The following is an 18,404-nucleotide window of genomic DNA, read 5'->3' as shown; positions in this document are numbered from 1 at the left end:
CAGAGCTCTAGTAATGACAATGGCAGTCTTTTGGTAGGTCAGTCGATCCCTCTCCTTGGTTGGGACTAAAATATCTCATCAAGGAGAAGATGGATTGCCATTGAATTTAGTTCAGACTTTCATGGTTCCCAGAGGATGAATCATACTGACTTTGGTTCTTTGCTCTTTTTCTCTAGTGCCAGCAGCAAGTTGACATTTGCCTTTAGTGAAGACAGCTGTTGGATAGATTCAATTATTTCTTACATTCTCATTAAATGTAAAGTAAAATGTAGGGTGGTATGCTCTTAAAATTACGGGGATCTATTGGCAGTAACATAATATTTACATGGACGTTTTATTTAGTGTATAATCACCTGTAAATCAGAGTCATTGTGGTTTACTTACCTTCTAATGAGCTGTTTATATCTACATACACAGCAGGTCTTCTTCATGAAGTCCTGTATTTTGCACAGCCATGTTTCTACAAGGCCAAGAACAGACAAACCAAACCCTGGCTCTAGATAGTGGCGTTTTCGTGTCGGCCACGGTTGCTCTCCTACAGGCTCGGCACAGCTGGTGGATGTCAGTTGGTTGCAATCTGCAACCTCACAGCTAGATGCCGCCAAATCCTACACACCGGCCCTTTCAGGCTGTGCTCAAAAAGGCTGGGGTGCAATGAAGAATAATTGTATGAGTAAGAATTACAAACATAAATATACACAATGCATTTCAAAAGTAAAAATCATAAACATATGTAATATAAGTAATACAAAGTGTACATTGGTCCAGTGTGTAGGTTTATGCAATTATTATTCTACAAAACTATGCAAATAAGACAAAAGCTGTCATAAACTACAATTTTACTTCCAACGTAATACTAATGCTCGAGCCACAAACAATATTTCTGCTTTTCTTCTGCTAATACAAGTCAGGCACTACATTAAGCCTGAATGGCATGTGAAAAACGGTTGCAGCCAAGATAAGCCTCAAATCGTACCTCGAGACAGAATCCTTAAAGCTACTGTATCTAACTCTTCACCTTTAGGCAGAAGGTGATGTGTAAATGTAGCTGTACTCCTCTCGGTCTAATTCCTGGCTCAACACTTGTCAGTCATTTCAAAGAGCTATCTACCTTGAAACATCAACTACCCTGAGGCATAAGTACGCAGCATCCATGGGGCTACAACAAGAGATGAAGCAACAAAACAACGGTAATCTGAAAGAAACAGGCTGAATAAATCATCTGTAGGTTACTTAGCTTGACTGGACTGTTGTGTTCTTAGTTTGCTTTCCTCCAATGTTATTGGCACTGCTTCTCTGCACTGTCTCACTGATTTCATCCGTCACGACAATGTCAGTGGCTCGTGGCGAGCATTTGTCGAGTGTCTCGTAATCTGTGTGAGGAGAGAAGCCTCCACCGTACACATAAATGCATTGAAATGCCCACGGGAGTGCAAGAGGCTTCCTCTCACCCTTTGAGTTTCTTAGAGGATTCAAGTGGTGGCGACTGGCTGTTCCACTCCAGCACAGGCGGAGCAGAGTAGAGGGACGAGCACAGTGCGCTCATCCAGGCTCAAGTGGGCCAGTGTGAGTAGAGAGTGTGATTGGGGAGCTGTTGCTTGATGAACCGTAGTGCCTCTTTGTAGTCGGGGGGTCAGGTGGTGTCCTTCTTAAGCAGCTGTCAGAGAGGAGCCATGTTGGCTGAACAATGAGGAAGAAAATGGAGGTAGACTGTGGCTGTGAGCAGCTCTTTCATAAATCTCTGTCCATTGTTGTTGTAATTATTTCTGGTTGCCAATTCAAAGAAGAGTAGCATGGAATGTGTTGTTGTCGATGCACCTGCTCCACCAGCTCTAACCTGCACAGTGAACTCTCAAACAAGCACACCTTTTACCATCCCGGCACAATGCACTAGCACTGAATGAACGTGTGAATGTAATATTTAGATAGACACCATCATCCAGCTAGAGATGTATGATATCACTTTATATCACTAACTCTAACCTTGAAATTAGAGTACATTGAAGGACATTTCATGTCTCAAATGTTGTAAAATATATGAAGAAAGAAGAAGAATGGATCATTTATTAATTACTTTTTACATTTTAGGGCCTCATTTTGAAGGAAAACTGAAGTTTTACAACTTGAGCCTTATTCTGACATCAAGGCCGTCATTAAGATGGGTTATAATAACTTTGTATTTAGTAGGTTAATGGACATAGTCTTTCATCACGAAATACACAAGGCATTATTCTTAGTCAATCCCACATTAATTGTCCCGATGCTGTAAAATACTCACTAGTGCAAGAAATGTGTATTAATCCACAACTGAAAATAGTCAGAAATGCTTCCCTCCTGTTTTATGACATTTTCTAAAAACTACAGTTCCCTGCTGTTTTAGCAAATTACTGAATCTGCCCTTTTATTTTAATTGCTGAGCCTGCCCCTCTGCACTGTTGCTCTCTGTCTTTTTATTTTTGCATTTCATGAGAGTAAGAAAATATAGAATAACACCATCGTTTGTGTTTCACCTGACTCCAAGAGATATTTCCCAGCAATGGGAATCAAGTGGACTCTGCAATACAACTAACATTTACGTCATCCTTTGGCCACTAGTTGCATTCTGATCCACTCCGGTTGCCGCAGGCTGTGAGTCAGCACGACACGGTAACCAGCTGCTAAACTGCTGCGTGTTCCTCCTTGCAGCTCAGGCACGAGACAGATTTGCATTTCATCTAATTATTATGCTCATACACATATTCATCTCATTTTCCTCTCTGACATGCTCCCTTAAAGAACCGGCACTTACAGTTAAACTCCAGGGTATTTTATGTAATTTGCCAGTGGGTACAGTAAGAGTGCCGATGACCAATGCTACTCCATCACTATAACCTGCTGTTCATTCTCTCCTGCTGGACCCTGACAATCATCTTCCCTCTGCAGCTCTGCACTGTAATGCACTCCCACACGGTCTTATCACAGCCACTTTATTCCATCTGTAGAAAGAGTGGGAATGTGTGGTCTCCTGTATGAGTTATTGCCACGGAACAGCAGCATGAAATCAGCGTCGGCGGCCTGTGCACAGTGTGTGGTCTGCTGGAGTTTCTGATACATGAGTAGTGTCTCTGATACTAAATGCGGTACCCCCGGAGGGTGGAAAGCAAATACAGTGTGAGAGCACTGTGACAGTAGAATTACATAGGTTGGAAAACAAACAAATAAAGCAGAGGGATTACGGCTATAATTGTCACAGCATTACAATCACTCTGCATGGCATTGCTCTGAGTGCATGTTGACATAGGTCGCTCCTAATTATATGATAATTAATTCATGATAAATGAAAGGAATATAATGTGCAGCTGAGTTATTATCATGAAACACGATATGCAACATGTGCTTTTTGTGATTGCTGCAACATTATGCATGCAGGTGTTCATTTTGTGCAAAGTAATCACGATATGATGATTTATGTAAATACGAAGCTGAATTGGATTTGAGTCATTGCATGTGCATTATACTAAATGCCGATATGCTGCATAATGAATAGGCATGGAAAGCGATGTGAAGTGCACTGAACAAAAGTGAGGTGGAAGCTGTAACGTGGAGCCAAGACGCAACTACCTGACTGTTAGTGACGGCTGCCCAGCTGCTGTGGGTCAACATAACAACAGACCTGCTTGGGACAAACACCCCGTGTCTTTTACTTGCACAAAAATACCAGAGACATCAGTTTTGAAATGACCTTCTGACTACTGCAAAAACACATCCCTGTTACATGTCTGCTGGCAGCAGGGCACGCCAGGCCGAGTGGTGTCAGTTTCTCTGTGGAGGTGACGAACAGCACGAGTGCCTGTTGCTTAGCAGCACTCAATGGCCATATTTCCAAGCTGGGCAATGAGCTTAGGTGAGGCCTAACAGGGGACATAGAGTGACACCTGGGACAGCTCAGAGTCCTGCCAGGAGCAGGCCGCAGGATGTGAATGCGACTTGACTTGAAATGTCTGAAGACATCGTAATGATTGCACGTCGGGAGGATTGTGATGACCAAACTGGACTACAGCTGCTGTGAAATGCGTTCAGCGTAATGATGTCGACAGAGGTTTATTTGACCTTTTAAAGGAAGAGCAGAGATTATGCTTTGAAATTAATGACAGTCATCAACACCGAGCAGAGCTGATGCTGCTACTGTGCTCCAGGTTTCCCCTGATTCTCTAGTTCATCTGGTAGAACGTAAAGCCACGATTAATCTCGCCTGAAGCAACATTAGTGGGGTCTCTATCTCTTTTACCAGAGCTGGAAAGAAAAAAGAAACACACTGGGGTAGAGCAATATTGTTCATTTTGTTTTATTTTTCTTTCCAAATGTATTAATTTAGTATTTTATACACCAGCATATAAACACTTAACAGATGTAAACAGATGGATCTCCCAAAAAATAAATAAAAAAAAGGAAAATAAGGACATGAGACACAAAATGAACATAGCAATGGCGACATTGTTCATAAATAAAACAATGAATTAAATGCAGGAGGATAAAGCAACACAGAATGAAACTAGAAAAGTATACTCGGTAGAGTGCAGCTCTCTGCCAGGTGTGTTTCCCTCCCCTTCCAAACAAAGAATGTCCCTCCAGGCTCCCTTACAGTCAAATTGGCGGCAAAGATAAATATTCATTCCCTTATCGGGCCTAATTTTAGTGGATCATAATATGTCTGGTATGGAATTAATCTGAAGATGCTCCGGTTGAAAATGAGACCAAACTTTTTCATGGATGTCAGGTTTTTGATCCAAAATGTGGCCTGCAACAGACTAAGGTTTGTTTTTAGCCTCGCAGATTGCCGGTAATGCATTCAGCGACTGAAACAGCTGTTGATCACTTCCGCCCCGTCCGGCCGGTTAAGAGGAGTGACGAGTCAGCAGTTAGTGACGGTATGAAACAGTATATTTAATTTAAAATTATTTTTTTCAAAAATGATGAATCACCGGAACCTCAAGAGGTCCTTGAGCATACAGTCATGAATGAGCACAGACATATCAGGCTGATGGGTTCAGTGGTATGCGAGACTAGCAGTGGACAGACGAACACATGATCTCCCCCGGGCTTACATCTGGCAAAGATATTAGCCAGATAATCAGCAATGCAATGATGATTTCTTGTTAAAATGTTGCAATGATTACAAGCTCTTGGTATTCCATATCTGTGCACGATATCTCAAGGAATGTCTAGTTCAACTCCATTTAGTTTCAAAGCAGCTGCAATTCATATTTTTATAGTATAATGAAACACATGACTACTTGTATGTGAAAGGGGTCAATGTCACCTGACTCTGCAGATTCCCTCTGCTCTACAGAGCATCTTAGCATCTCATTAAAGAAAGCTCTAACACCCCACTGTATACGGTTCGTCATCTGCCCAGCACGAAACAGCAGACAGACACATTTGGCAACTAGAAAGTGAACATAGTGGAGCGTTTAGCAGCTAATGAGACACATATTTCCCTCAGGAGTTGGTGGAGAAAAGAGTGAATATTGGACTTCATTAGGTGGCCTGACAAATCTCCAAATGACTGCTGATGTTGCTCCGTATGTGCTGGATACAACTCTGCTAACAACTTCAGCACATACTGAATATTGCATAATTTTTCTAATGATAATATTGACATAGTAAATGTAAATTAATTTCTGTATAATTAACACGAATGAAGAAAACATATTTATTCCTACTTGTACATTTTACACAGAGCCTTAGTTTGAAAACGTTCTGTGAATAGGAGTTACTCTTGTAATTACGGAATTTAAAATTGTGATCCCTCTCACTACTTGTTTCTAAAAACGGCAACTGCAGTACTTCAACGTTTTACTAAGTAATTATTTGTTACCCAACTGTGGTTATTATAACCTAAAGAGTTGTTGGCCAAAATGATGTACATAAAACACAAGTTGTGATAAACTGAAATGATCCTTTAAAGCTGCATTTTACAACTTTGCAAGTTGCAAAGGCAGCACAAAGTAACCCTTTGAAAGTTTGAATGCTCAGCAATCCTGTAAACTCCAATACAGCACATTTTATTTTACCAACCAGGCTGGTCTGTGATCAGTGTGTTTATACCAAAGTATACATCTTTATAACGTGATTAGACAGATTTTTTCCCTAGAATATCACCTAATGTAGCCTTTATTATCATGCGACAAAACCATTTGTCAATCTAATAATGAATTCACTCATCATACATGTTTGATGCCCCAAACCAATCCCTGGCTTTGGTTGCCTGCTTTGATGCTCGCGCGATGGCTTCAGCGTGCCGCTGATGGCTCAACATCTGGTAGTAAAGTCCTCCAGTCATGTTTATCACTTTAGTAGCTCGCTCTCAGATCACTGGCTCGGACAGAGGACATCTAAAAACAGTCTTCGGAGGAGAGACTTCAAAGACAGCTCACAGCGCGCATTTAAAGAGGAGAAAATTAGTGAAACATCCTTTCAAGTGAAATATGGAATTATGATTTGCTGTGAAGGTTGCAGAAATATGAGTCACCTTTGTTAATACTCATCTCCCCCGCGGTGTTTTAACACTGGAATTGCTCCCAGACAGTGTTGTGCTGGGAGCTACAATGATTATCTGATAAGATGTTGGGTGAGTAGTTGATTAGTAGTTTTCAGGTGATAGGTAGGCCTCTAAGTCCCCTTTGTGAAAGTATTTGAAATATCAGATGAATAGAGAATTATAATGAAGTAGGCAGCAACAGTATGATTTATAAATCAACTGTGTCAATTCATATTTACTTATTCTATCTTATCACCATTGTCATCAAGACTAGAACTTTTTAAAAATCTGCTCCCCAAACTAGATGTATCATGTCATTCATTCACGAAAGGACAATAATCTGCCTGATGGAGGATGAAAGATTAAATTAGAATCCCTTTTGTCCGGTGATCCTGAACTAATCTCTCCTGATCCTGTGGAAAGTCGAATTTGCCACTGCAGTCAGTAACATTACGCCACATACATTTGTCAAGTTGTTTGGCCTCTGCGACAGCTCGTCTGACTCATTACTGTACCAGCAGCGAGAACAAACTAAACGCAACAAAGCAAGGAACGATAAATAATTCATCAAAACACATGATCTCCGAAATTTGTTCCGAGGGAATATCTTGGATGCCATTTTTGTTGTTGGGACTCTATGCATGTATTTTTCACCCTTCAATAAAACTGCAATCCAAAATCATGAATTATTAGCAGAAGTTCAGGCTGCAGTGAGAATGTCTGCATTGTTCTGCTTGTGATAATTCTGAGCATTCATAATGTCATGGTCATATTGGTGAGAGCAAGTTCAGGCTGACCTGGATCAGACTCTATGAGCTAAAAACAATGTTTTGTTGGGTGCGTTGAATGTCATCAACTCTCTAGATATTGAGAACACAAATATTTTATATTATACTTGAGCAATGAAATCAAACAAGCAAAGTACACGCCGACAAACTCAATCAACATTTCTTAATAATAGAGTATGTATTTCAAGTCGAGGCAAATCTTCTGTTTCAATTGTCTCTCTTTATCAAACATGTAGATATAATATTATTAAATATAGTTCAGGTTTAAAACAGCCAAACCCTAACATTCAGACATTTAGCAGGTATAATGTTTACCATCTTCACCATCTTTCTTTTGCAAATTAGCATGCTAGCATAGCACTAAACAAGAACTGCAGCTGGTGCGAATGCCATAGGTTTGCAGGTCATAAACCAAACTCATGCTGCGGGGGGACGTGCATGTTCTCACAAAAGTTCATGGCAATCCGTCCCAACACGACAAAATGTGGATCTCTAAATGAGGAGACTGACAGACCAACATTGCCAACCCTAAATACCACTAGTGTGACTAAAAAGAGCAGGTATTCATTCTTAAATAGACATAAAGAAATAACTGATGACATCACCAGTTCATCAGGTTTACCCAGGATGCAACTGATGCCCGTTAGGTCTCACTTCTTGTTACTTTTGCGTACTACACACTGCTCTCTGTGGCTGTTTTTGGCTGATTCTCTCTCTCTCTCTCTGCCATCCCAGCTCCTTCTTATGTCTTTTCTCATTACCATACTTTGCCACGGCATCTCTTGCCTTGCGCATACTGTGCGTCCCATATCTCACTGATGTGTGTCTGTTGGCTTCTGTTCTTTATAGCCGTAGGGAGTTGTTTGTTGCGCTTCCCCGCTGAATCTTGCACTGCTGCTCGGATTCACCCGGGAGCACAATCACAATATAAGAATATAACCATTCTTGGAATAAATGGATCCGCATCCTCAGATTCAAGTGTTATTGACAGAATTACAGTCAGGATAGACATTACAGGACTGAGTCATGAGATGGATTACATACCTAGCATGCATTGGCCGTACCTCAAGATTTAAGGAATCTCAAATTCTCTGAAGAGCTACAGCCCCCATCTTCCTCAAGCAATACTGAAGATTACCAGCTTCTCTCTTCCGGCTGCTCAGCCTCTAGCTCAGACTCCCTTTTGTGTACCGTCTACCTTCTCTCTCCAAGAAAAAAATTGAGCTCTCCAGAGCAAACAGACAACTGAGGGACGACATATTTGAGGCTGTGCTGTTTTTATTCTAAATTGACTCTGCAAGGGTACACACACATTCCTTAATCCAGCTGGTTTCACATTTTCCGCTTGGCACGCGCTACAACAAGATGACGCCACACGTACAGAATTCCTTCCGGTTTATTTACCCGTTTAATTGCTGTTGCAGGCCGACACACACTTTCTAATGCAGTGACCTTGGAACTTCTCTTACAGGAAATGTGTAAATAAGAAAGCAGGCAATGTGAGCTTTTTGATGTAGCCGTTTGGCAGTAGCTTCTAAAATCCTCTCATTGCATTCTGTCTTAATATGCATACGGGGTCTGAGTTTGTCTTGCATACGTAAACTGAATCATTTGTCAGGGCAAGCACAGGCATATGAATGTGTTTTGAAACCTTGAAGGGGGTGTACAGCATATTGGTATGTTTATTAGTAACTAGGGCCAGAAAATCCCAAATTGAATGAATAAAGGGAAAAGCCCAGGTGGAGTTTGAGGAGAAATGGAGACATTTACCTCACATATGTCCTCTTACAGTTGCTGTGGTCTTCTGTAGCCTCAATAGCAAATTAGCATTGCAGAAAGTACGAACTGCTCAGCACCAAGTTAGGAATAAAACCCCCTTTTATTCCTTTTTTTAGTTAAGTTAATTTGTCGAAAATCATCCCTGAGCCAGAGGACTTTTTCTCTGGAACACCATACCACTGCCATTCAATGAAGAGAAACTAGAGTTTGAGTCATGTTTGTGTTAAATAACATGGTCATTGAGAGCAAAAAAAAAGCAGACACTCATTTATGAATCTATGTTGGATGATGACTTTAAGGTGAATCTGCTCTTTGCATGTATTTCCTGTTACTCCATGTGATCCTATCTGGATAAGAGCATCAGCCCAAAACACTTAAAATGTAAATGTGATCTTTCTAAGCTGCTGGCAGGCATCTCTGATATCGGTGGAATTTAATGTTGGACTTTTTTTTATCCCTTAACAATAGAATTAAGTCGTCCAGCAGCTTAAAGTCCATAACCATTATGGTACTATAACAAAGTGGAATTGTGGGAAGACTCAGTGTTTCAAAAAGCACTGATAGCTAAAGGTTCCCTGGCTGTAGCAGGTAACCATGGTGCTCCCACTTCCCAGACACATTAAGCTCTTGTCGGTGACGTAGTGGAGACACAGGCAGAGAGCTGAACAAGGTGTTCTCACCTCTGTGCTCCCTGCTCTTTCTGACCTTCATTAAAATGCCATGGCCTGTGCAATTAATGCCAACGGGGCACCTGAAGTAATACGAGGCCGATTAACCTGCGGATCAAACAAGCGGAAAGCGTTGGTTTAAGCAACTGCTCGACACTTGTAGAGTTACTACCCGGGCTGTGTGTGGGTACTAATGAGTGACTACCTTGATGGTGTGATGAATAATGGATGATATAGATTATACAACCAGCAACGGGTGAAAATAAATCAAAACCAAAGGGAGGTAGCCTGTCCTCCGCTGTATTCTCTGACAAAGTGATATTTTTAGAAGATCAAATGTTAAACAACTATGTTTCTAGACTCAAACATATGAAAAACTGACTTATTTCTGGTCTGTTCATCGACATTGTTTCCAGCCACAGCAGGAAGCTGTTTTCAGCTCCGACAAATCGACTGTAAGTCACCTGCCTAACACTGAATAGCTGAAAGATAAACGTTACAACTAGTTGGAAGCATTCAGCTGCTATGGAGCCAAATATCTTTGTCAGGGTTATGTGAGCATTGACCAGGTGAACAAAAACAGGACTCAAAATGAATGTTGCTTTGTTTCTGCTGTCACAGATTGCTGTTCGCCAATCAGGATTAAGCAACATCAATGCAAATCATTTTTTCCTTGTTAACAACACACAAGGATGCTTTAACTTTGATTATCTCTTATTTAGTCATGAATATTTTATGTTTGCAGAGAAATACATCATGGATTTCAGTTGCTCGAAGGATTAGTGTGAAGTCACGATGCAGCAGATGAGCAGCAGCTGGAATTTAGCTTCTGAACTCAGTGTAGGCTGTTGGTTAATTCATTAAAGCCACGACATGACTGTGAGATGTTCTGTTTTTATTTTTACCCACAGGATAAATAAAGTATTTGTGATATAATAATATCATAATTGGAATTCGGCTGCCAGCTGTGTCAATTTAGAGTTTGAGCAACAATGACTCACTCACAAAGACCTGTAGAGCTCACATTGTGGGTGTGGGCAGACATTCAAAATAAGTCATAGTAAAGTGTATCGGAGCCAAACAAAGGTTGAGTCATGCAGTTTATGATGAGAGCTGCCTTGGTATATTCATAAATGTGTCTAACATTAGAGGCACTTTGGTTATGACTGTGTAGAGTCACAGGGGGTCTGATACAGTTATATATTAAATTCTGTTACAGCTAAAAAAAGACTGCATTTAGAAAGAGGTTATGAATAGCTGTTTGTTATATACATAACTGTATATACATAGTTGTGTCTAATATTCTGCTCTGTGATTGGCAACAACAACTATCTTGATCATGATCATAATTCCTTGAAGATACATTTTAGCCGCGCTGCAGACGTTCCCATCCTCGGAGGATAACTTCACAATGACGGTGTGATCCCCTTACTTTTCTTCTAGCGATTTATATTTTTTAAATAAATGTTAATGATGAATTATTGGATAGAATTGCTATTACGTGGTACAGACATTTTTGAATCATATACATTTACTTGATGTATTCATTTTGTAGCAGCTTTTCTCCAAAGCGACACACAATGAGATACAATCCAAGTCACAGCAGCTCACAGAAAAGCCTTAAAGAATAAGTGCCTCAACACTCAATTCCTTGGTGGAACTGAGCCGAGCAAATTACTCTTTTGTGGGAGAGAAAGAGCTGGATAAAGATGAAGAGATAAAGAGAGAGAGAGAGAGAGAGAGAGAGAGAGAGAGAGAGAGAGAGAGAGAGAGAGAGAGAGAGAGAGAGCACACTCGGACCAGAGGTTGGTCTTTGAGAAATTTTTTAAGACAAAAAGACCAAATGGGGTCTGGTAACTAGTTCCACCACCGTGGAGAAGAGTTTGGATTGAGATCCTACCTCGCATTAATAGCACAAGTTGTTGTGCATTTGCAGTTTATTCATACAACTGAATGCAGGGATTTAGGTACGTCGGTATGTAGGTGAGCATTAGGGACTTCAACTTGATGCGAACAGCAACAGGGAGCAACTGGAGACTGATGAGCAGTGGAGTGACATGAGCTGGTTTTTGGCTGGTTGAAGACCAGATGTGCTGCTGCATTGCAGAGGTTTTACGGTGTACGATTGCAGCCATGCCAGAAGGCCGTTAGATCAGTCAAGGCCAGAGATGAATAATCCTGATGACGTTGATTGGTGAACTTGTCATCCAGCCCCGCCAGCATGTCAAAGCACTTATCCTGTGAAATTTCTCCACAACTTTTGGCTGGACTGGCATCACATTTTGCACAGACTTTAATGGTTCCCTGATAATGTATACTAATGACTTTTGTGATCCTCTGACTTGTCCTCTAGCGCCACCGTGAGGTTGGCTTTTGTGGTTTTGAATAAAATGTTCTTGACTATTGGATTGATTGCCATGGCATTTATTAGTTCATTCATGTTCTCATCCTGGGCCATCATGGAGTTAAAACTTCAGTTTGTCCAGTACTTCGGTTTACGACCTGCAAAACTAATGACATTTCCATCAACCTCAGCTGTACTTGTTTAGAGCTAGTCAGCGAATGTTACTACGTTAACAGGCTAAACTAAGATGGAGAACATGGTAAACATACCTGCCACATTAGCGCTGTCAGTATGAGCAAAGTAGCACGCTAAGGTCTGAGAACAGCCTCACAGAGCTGACCGTAGACTGTTGAGCTGCAGATTTTACGTCTTCCTACTCCCAAAATATTTTCATGAGGCACCTCTGTGTAGCTATGACACTTCCCACTCTGGTTTGTTCAAACATGTAAAGAGTGAGTCAACAGATGTGCAGTGAAACAGAAAATATTTAAATTGAAATGTTCTGAGAGAGACACTGCTGTACTGAACTTACCTAAAATGCTTTTAAAGGAGACATATGATGCTAGTTTTTAGGTTCCTACTTGTATTTTGGGTTTCTACTAGAACATGTTTACATGTTTTAATGTTCAAAAAACACTATTTCTCTCGTACTGTCTTTCTGAATATATCTGTATTCACCCTCCGTGTGAAATGCTCCGTTTTAGCGCCTGTCTCTTTAAGTCTCCCTCTGGGAAAAGCCCAGTGTTTTATGATTAATCAGCGTTTAGGATCTTCGGCATTTGCGTTCACGGGCTTCAAAGCATCACGGCAGCCAGGGACTCCCTGTGTTTGTCAACTACACTGAGTTGATGACTCAACTATACAGGTGTCTGTATAGTTGAGTCATCACATCCTTGCAGAAGTTCTTGTTTAAAGTCACAGTTTCTGAGAATACAGGTGATTGTGCATTTCTTCGCAGACTGAGCGTATTGATACTTTCACGGTATTTATATATCACCTAGACCTGGTTTTGTAATCAAAAAGACATGGACTCACACTGAGGTGTACAGACAATCTGACTTTCATTATTTCTTGTTTGTTTTTTAGCAGATAGCCAGCAGATTTATTATTATCCCACTTTTCAATGCCGGGCTTATGGAGCAATGCTATAAATGATTTTTAGTTGCAGTTGTTTTTTTTTACAAAATGTGTTTGTTTATTAAAGCAATCAATTGTCACATTGTTTATTACAACCCAACCTACTTAAATATTAAGATGCACTATAGGAGGCCAAGAAAGATTTCTGCTGAACGGAAAATCTGTTGAGGAGACACTTTTAACAAGTATCTATTGTGAGCTTTCCCAAATCCGATTTACATCTTGGCAAATTCACAGCATCTTAATTTGAGGATTGTGGAGTGCGTCTCTGTTTCAAACATACTTTGTGCTTCTGGCTGATAAGACCGGTGTGTACTTTTTCCAAAAAAATCTTGTCTGCTGCAGCTGGCAGGAGAATATAGATTGAAAACATGTCAAATGTTCTCCTCCTTCAGGACGCCGGCATTGGAACACAACCCTCCAGTTTCTCGATATTACGTAATATTTAAGTGGCCGGGCCTTCCTCCTGCTTTTATCATTCATTAAGGAGTGTGATTCTGTTTCCGCTGCACTACACACTGGGCTGAACACATGCGTTCACCTGTGCACACATGGGCACAAAAGCACACCTGTGCATGACACGGCTCTGAGTGGCAGAGCAAATATGTCTGTTCCCAAGACAACAGGAGATAATAGAGTCATTATAACAGGACAAACAGATTACACAGTGCAGCGCTGCCGCAGAAAACCAAACATCCCGTCGACGACACCAAATAAATACTTTAAGTCGAGACTGAATCTGAAAAAAAATGTGAGTTATAGTCCGAGAGAGAAAACCAAATTGAACAACTTTCATGAACTTATCTCCCTCATTGTCCTTCATCAATCCATGATGGACATATGAAAATGTCACAGATGATTACTTGTACAAGTTAATATCTGCCTCTGTAGGTCTGCGGGTCATCTCACTGAGCCTTGTAAATCTGTGTTAATCATCCCGTATATATATATTGCCTCGGGAATATAAGGACGCTAGTGAATGTTGAAGCTAAAGCTGAAACACGAGAGCTCAAGCTGATTTGACATCTCTGTGGGTGTGATTTCATTGCTTGTTTCTATCCTTTTAATATACCGCTTTCATGACTTCCTGTGTTAGCGTTATCACTTGAAGATCCAGACTTTGGGCATCACAATGCTATCAACTATCACTAAATGGACACTCAGGCGCTCATCTGTCCAGCTTTAAACTTAAAAGAGGACGGCTAATCGAATAGAAAATTAATACAAGCGTGGCGACCCTTCAGTTGGCAGCTGTTGAATTGGTATCCAATACACTCCAGTCTGATTGCAGCAGGGAGAGGCTGCTGCGTGCGATAGTCGAACACAAACCTTCGCAAACAGAAATAGTCTTTAGTTGGTGTAACGTCTTTGAGTGTAAAACATGATGTTGAAAGATTATCCACGGACAAGATTTGTGCTTATCTGTCTGCACAGGCGAGTCGTAGCGCAGATCAAATGAAAGTTGTCATTTCTTCACAGCTGCCGCTGTAAGTCGTTATGTCCTAATTACTGCTCAAGAACAAATTTAAGCAATCAGAATCAATATCAATTAATTTTCTAATTTCGAGAAAGGAGGGAAGAAGACAGACGGCTGGATAGAATACAAATCTGTCCTGAGATGTAATTAGAATTGACTAACACTTTTGGGATGGCACAATTATGTTTAGCTGCATTTCGCACGTTTACTTTGACCCAAATTGATTTTTCCCAAGCAGTATGCGGAGGTTCTGAAATAGTTCTTCTTGAAATAGAACAAAGTCTGTAGGAACAACGAAGAGGCAATTTCTATGATTCGCACACATCTGCTATCATGATAATGCCACTAGTTACAGATTTGCATCATATTTGGCTTATCTTTCTCAGTTCCACAGTGAGCATTGCCATTTATACTCCATCTGTGCTGTACCAGAGAGCAGCGAAGATTGTGAGTTTTAGATCTTTTTAACAAGGCTGTTCATGCTGTTGAAGACCATGTGTGTATGTGGAAATAATGTACACGATGCTGCTCATTGTCAAAGGAATTTTATCAGCTCATCTGTAGTCAGCTCACACCAGTGACAGTGAGCTGCTGCTGACCTGCAGCTGCTCTGTCAGCTCCACGCACAGATCTCAAACTTCAAGGTCCCGACCAGTTATTCTGCATGTTTTACTGCATTTGAATATACTTTGCTTATTTTTTAGTTTTCATTCTGGCAGCTCACTGGGTGAGACTGAAACGTACTTGACATATTGTACCTAGTCCACCACACTGGTTTGTCATTTGGCTTTTTCTGGAGATTTCAACTCTTAATCTGCAAATGGAGTTTGTTCTGTTGTCAAAACGTGACCCTAGTTTTGGAACTTCAGCCAAAATGTTCACAATAAAATTCTGTCACGATAATGATGATAAATTCATGAGATTATTTTTGACACATGAACAACCAATACGCCGTAGCCTACGCCGTCACTTTCTCCGTCACTTTCTCCATTGCTACTGTTACTCATGTAGAACAGTAGATACCTTCTTTTGAGCATCACATCTCCTGCAAATTGCTTGCTTTACTATCAGCGTTTGATGAATTCGGTCCAATAACATTGCGAAAGTCTAGAAAAGCAGCACAATTTAATTATTTCATCCCGATTCAAGTTAGCATATAAGGCTAACTGGAAGTAAGCTGGCTCTCTAACACTCGCTCTCCTTTTTGCTTTGATTCTGGTTTTAACCAAGTCCTGAGGGAAGTATCTGTCTCGTTAGCTGCTGAATGCTCCACTATGTTCACCAGCTAGTCACTAACTTGTCAGCCATTCTGAACAGGAAGCATACAGAAGGTTTACCAGAGCTTGTTTGCTGAAAACAGCTGACTTGGAAAAGAGGTTGATGAGAGAGGAGTTTGCGGGTGTGAAAACCAAAGCAAAGAGCTAGAAAGGTTTTTAGATCAGTGGGGAACTGAAGGCCAAAGACATCACACACAATCATTTGACCCTAAGAAAAATACTAATAGTGCAGCTTTAACTTTGTATTGAACTCTGACACTTTGTTCAATTTAAAGAAAATTAACTGATACATTTAGGATCAAACAAATAAATATCAAGTGTTTAAATCTAGCTTTCAAACCGTGATAAAGAATTGCTTCTAACAGCACTGGTATGGAACATTTCTTTAAATTTTACTGATAAAACCTCAGACTGATAACACACAAGATTATAAGTACCCTTGTTGCTAGTACAAATAAGATTGCTAGAGTCCTTTTTTTTTAAAGTGCATAACTAAACACATGCTCGAGTGGGTGGAGAGCCATATGGGAAAACACAGAATCAATATTTGAGAGTGCAAAACTCAGAACTTGCTCAGGACGTATCTAGAATAAATAATTACATAAAAAATGCCATACACCAAAAATATTATGTCTGCATTTGGAAGGCAGTTGTTGAAGTGATACACATGCCAACTGATGGTGGGTGTTTCTTGGCCATGATTTTGATGTTTAATACTCACAGTTGTGGGCTGTGGTAGAGGAGCGATAATCAATACGACACTCTTTTTTTCAGCGCTGCATATTCAAGAGCAGTTGGCTTCATTCATACTGTAATCTCCTGCGAAGCACATCAAATCGTTTATATTGCATTTCAAAATTAAATCTAACGTACGAATCCTATTGTTAGCCCCACAGCTTGGTTTTCAAAACTCTGTTTGTCTGTGAGTCAGCAGTTTGTTGTCTAAAGATAAAGTTTAATTAAGCTAAAAGCTTCATTGGCTCCTCCATGACTCCTGTCCAATCCCTCCTCCAAACTCTTCTACCTTCTGACTAATTGGACGCCCAACCCCCCATAATCTTTGAGCCCAAATTAGATTAATGAGTGGACACATTTCTGTGGTGTGCACCCATTCAATACCCCTTCTGGCAGCGCTCGTATACTCTTAGGGAGATTTCTTGCTTGGTCATGTTTGTAAACAAAAGCTGATCTGGGCTTTTGGAGTAGCGGGTAGTGCTTGTGATGCCACTGCTGATTCACAAGCACTTTTGCGAATCATCTTCCCGCATCACTAACTTCTGCTGTTTGTCTGCTCTCTTCTCAGGCTATGGGCATGCAGCGCCGGGGACCGACGCAGGGAAGGCCTTTTGCATGTTTTATGCCGTCCTGGGAATCCCTTTGACTCTTGTCATGTTCCAAAGTCTGGGCGAGAGGATGAACACTTTTGTCAAGTACCTCCTGAAGCGAATCAAGAAGTGCTGCGGCATGAGCATCACCGACGTATCCATGGAGAACATGGTGACTGTAGGATTCTTCTCCTGCATCGGCACGCTGTGCATCGGAGCCGCTGCCTTTTCCCATTACGAGGATTGGAGCTTCTTCCAGTCTTATTATTACTGCTTCATCACATTAACAACTATAGGCTTTGGGGACTTTGTGGCCCTTCAAAAGAACCGGGCCCTCCAGAAGAAGCCCCTGTACGTGGCCTTTAGCTTCATGTATATCCTGGTGGGCCTGACGGTCATTGGGGCCTTCCTCAACCTGGTGGTGCTCCGTTTCCTGACTATGAACAGTGAGGACGAGCGGCGGGATGCTGAGGAACGGGCCTCGCTAGCAGGCAACCGGAATAGCATGATCATCCACATCCAGGACGATTCGCTGCAGCGGGGCCGGCGGCGGCGCGACCCGTACCGACCGGAAGTGACTGATTTGCAGTCAGTCTGCTCCTGTATGCACTACCACTCGCATGACTTCGGCAGCTCTGGGGGAGGGATGGGAGGCCTCGGCTGTGCCTTCTCCCATCAGAACTCATTCAGCTCACAGCTGAATCCCAATCAGTACTTTCATTCGGTTTCCTACAGGATCGAGGAGATCTCGCCCAGCACCTTGAAAAACAGCTTCTTCCCTTCGCCCATCAGCTCGGTGTCTCCGGGCCTCCACAGCTTCACAGACAATCACCAGCTCATGAAGAGAAGGAAATCCATCTAAAACCTAACACACAGGACAAATGAGGTTCCACGTTTTATACACAAGGTCAAACATTTCCAATGCTGCTCCTTACCAAATCTTATTTCAGCACTTTCTTTTTTTCCTTTTTTTGGTTGTGTGTAATATAAAAAGTATTCTTAGGGAACGGATGAAGAACACTGTGCAGAACAGCGTGGACACAATGGGATGCAAAGCATGAAGCATGGATTTCTATTTTTTCAAGAGAT

At 41.3% G+C, this 18,404-nt stretch overlaps 1 protein-coding gene across 1 annotated transcript in view; it reads left to right on the top strand.

Annotated features, from left to right (window-relative positions):
* kcnk9 (potassium channel, subfamily K, member 9) overlaps positions 1-18,177 on the top strand; it is a 29,048-nt gene extending 10,871 nt beyond the window's left edge. Inside the window, exon 2 of the mRNA XM_076075305.1 lies at positions 17,294-18,177. Coding sequence (XP_075931420.1) covers positions 17,294-18,177 — 884 coding nt within the window. The remainder of the gene's footprint in view (positions 1-17,293) is intronic.
* Positions 18,178-18,404: the final 227 nt, after the last annotated feature.

The sequence above is a fragment of the Anarhichas minor genome, unplaced genomic scaffold, assembly GCF_050575085.1.
Source record: "Anarhichas minor isolate MPS153535 unplaced genomic scaffold, ASM5057508v1 ptg000051l, whole genome shotgun sequence".
NCBI classification, from domain to species: Eukaryota; Metazoa; Chordata; class Actinopteri; order Perciformes; family Anarhichadidae; genus Anarhichas; species Anarhichas minor.
This window is presented reverse-complemented; position numbering and strand designations above follow the sequence as displayed.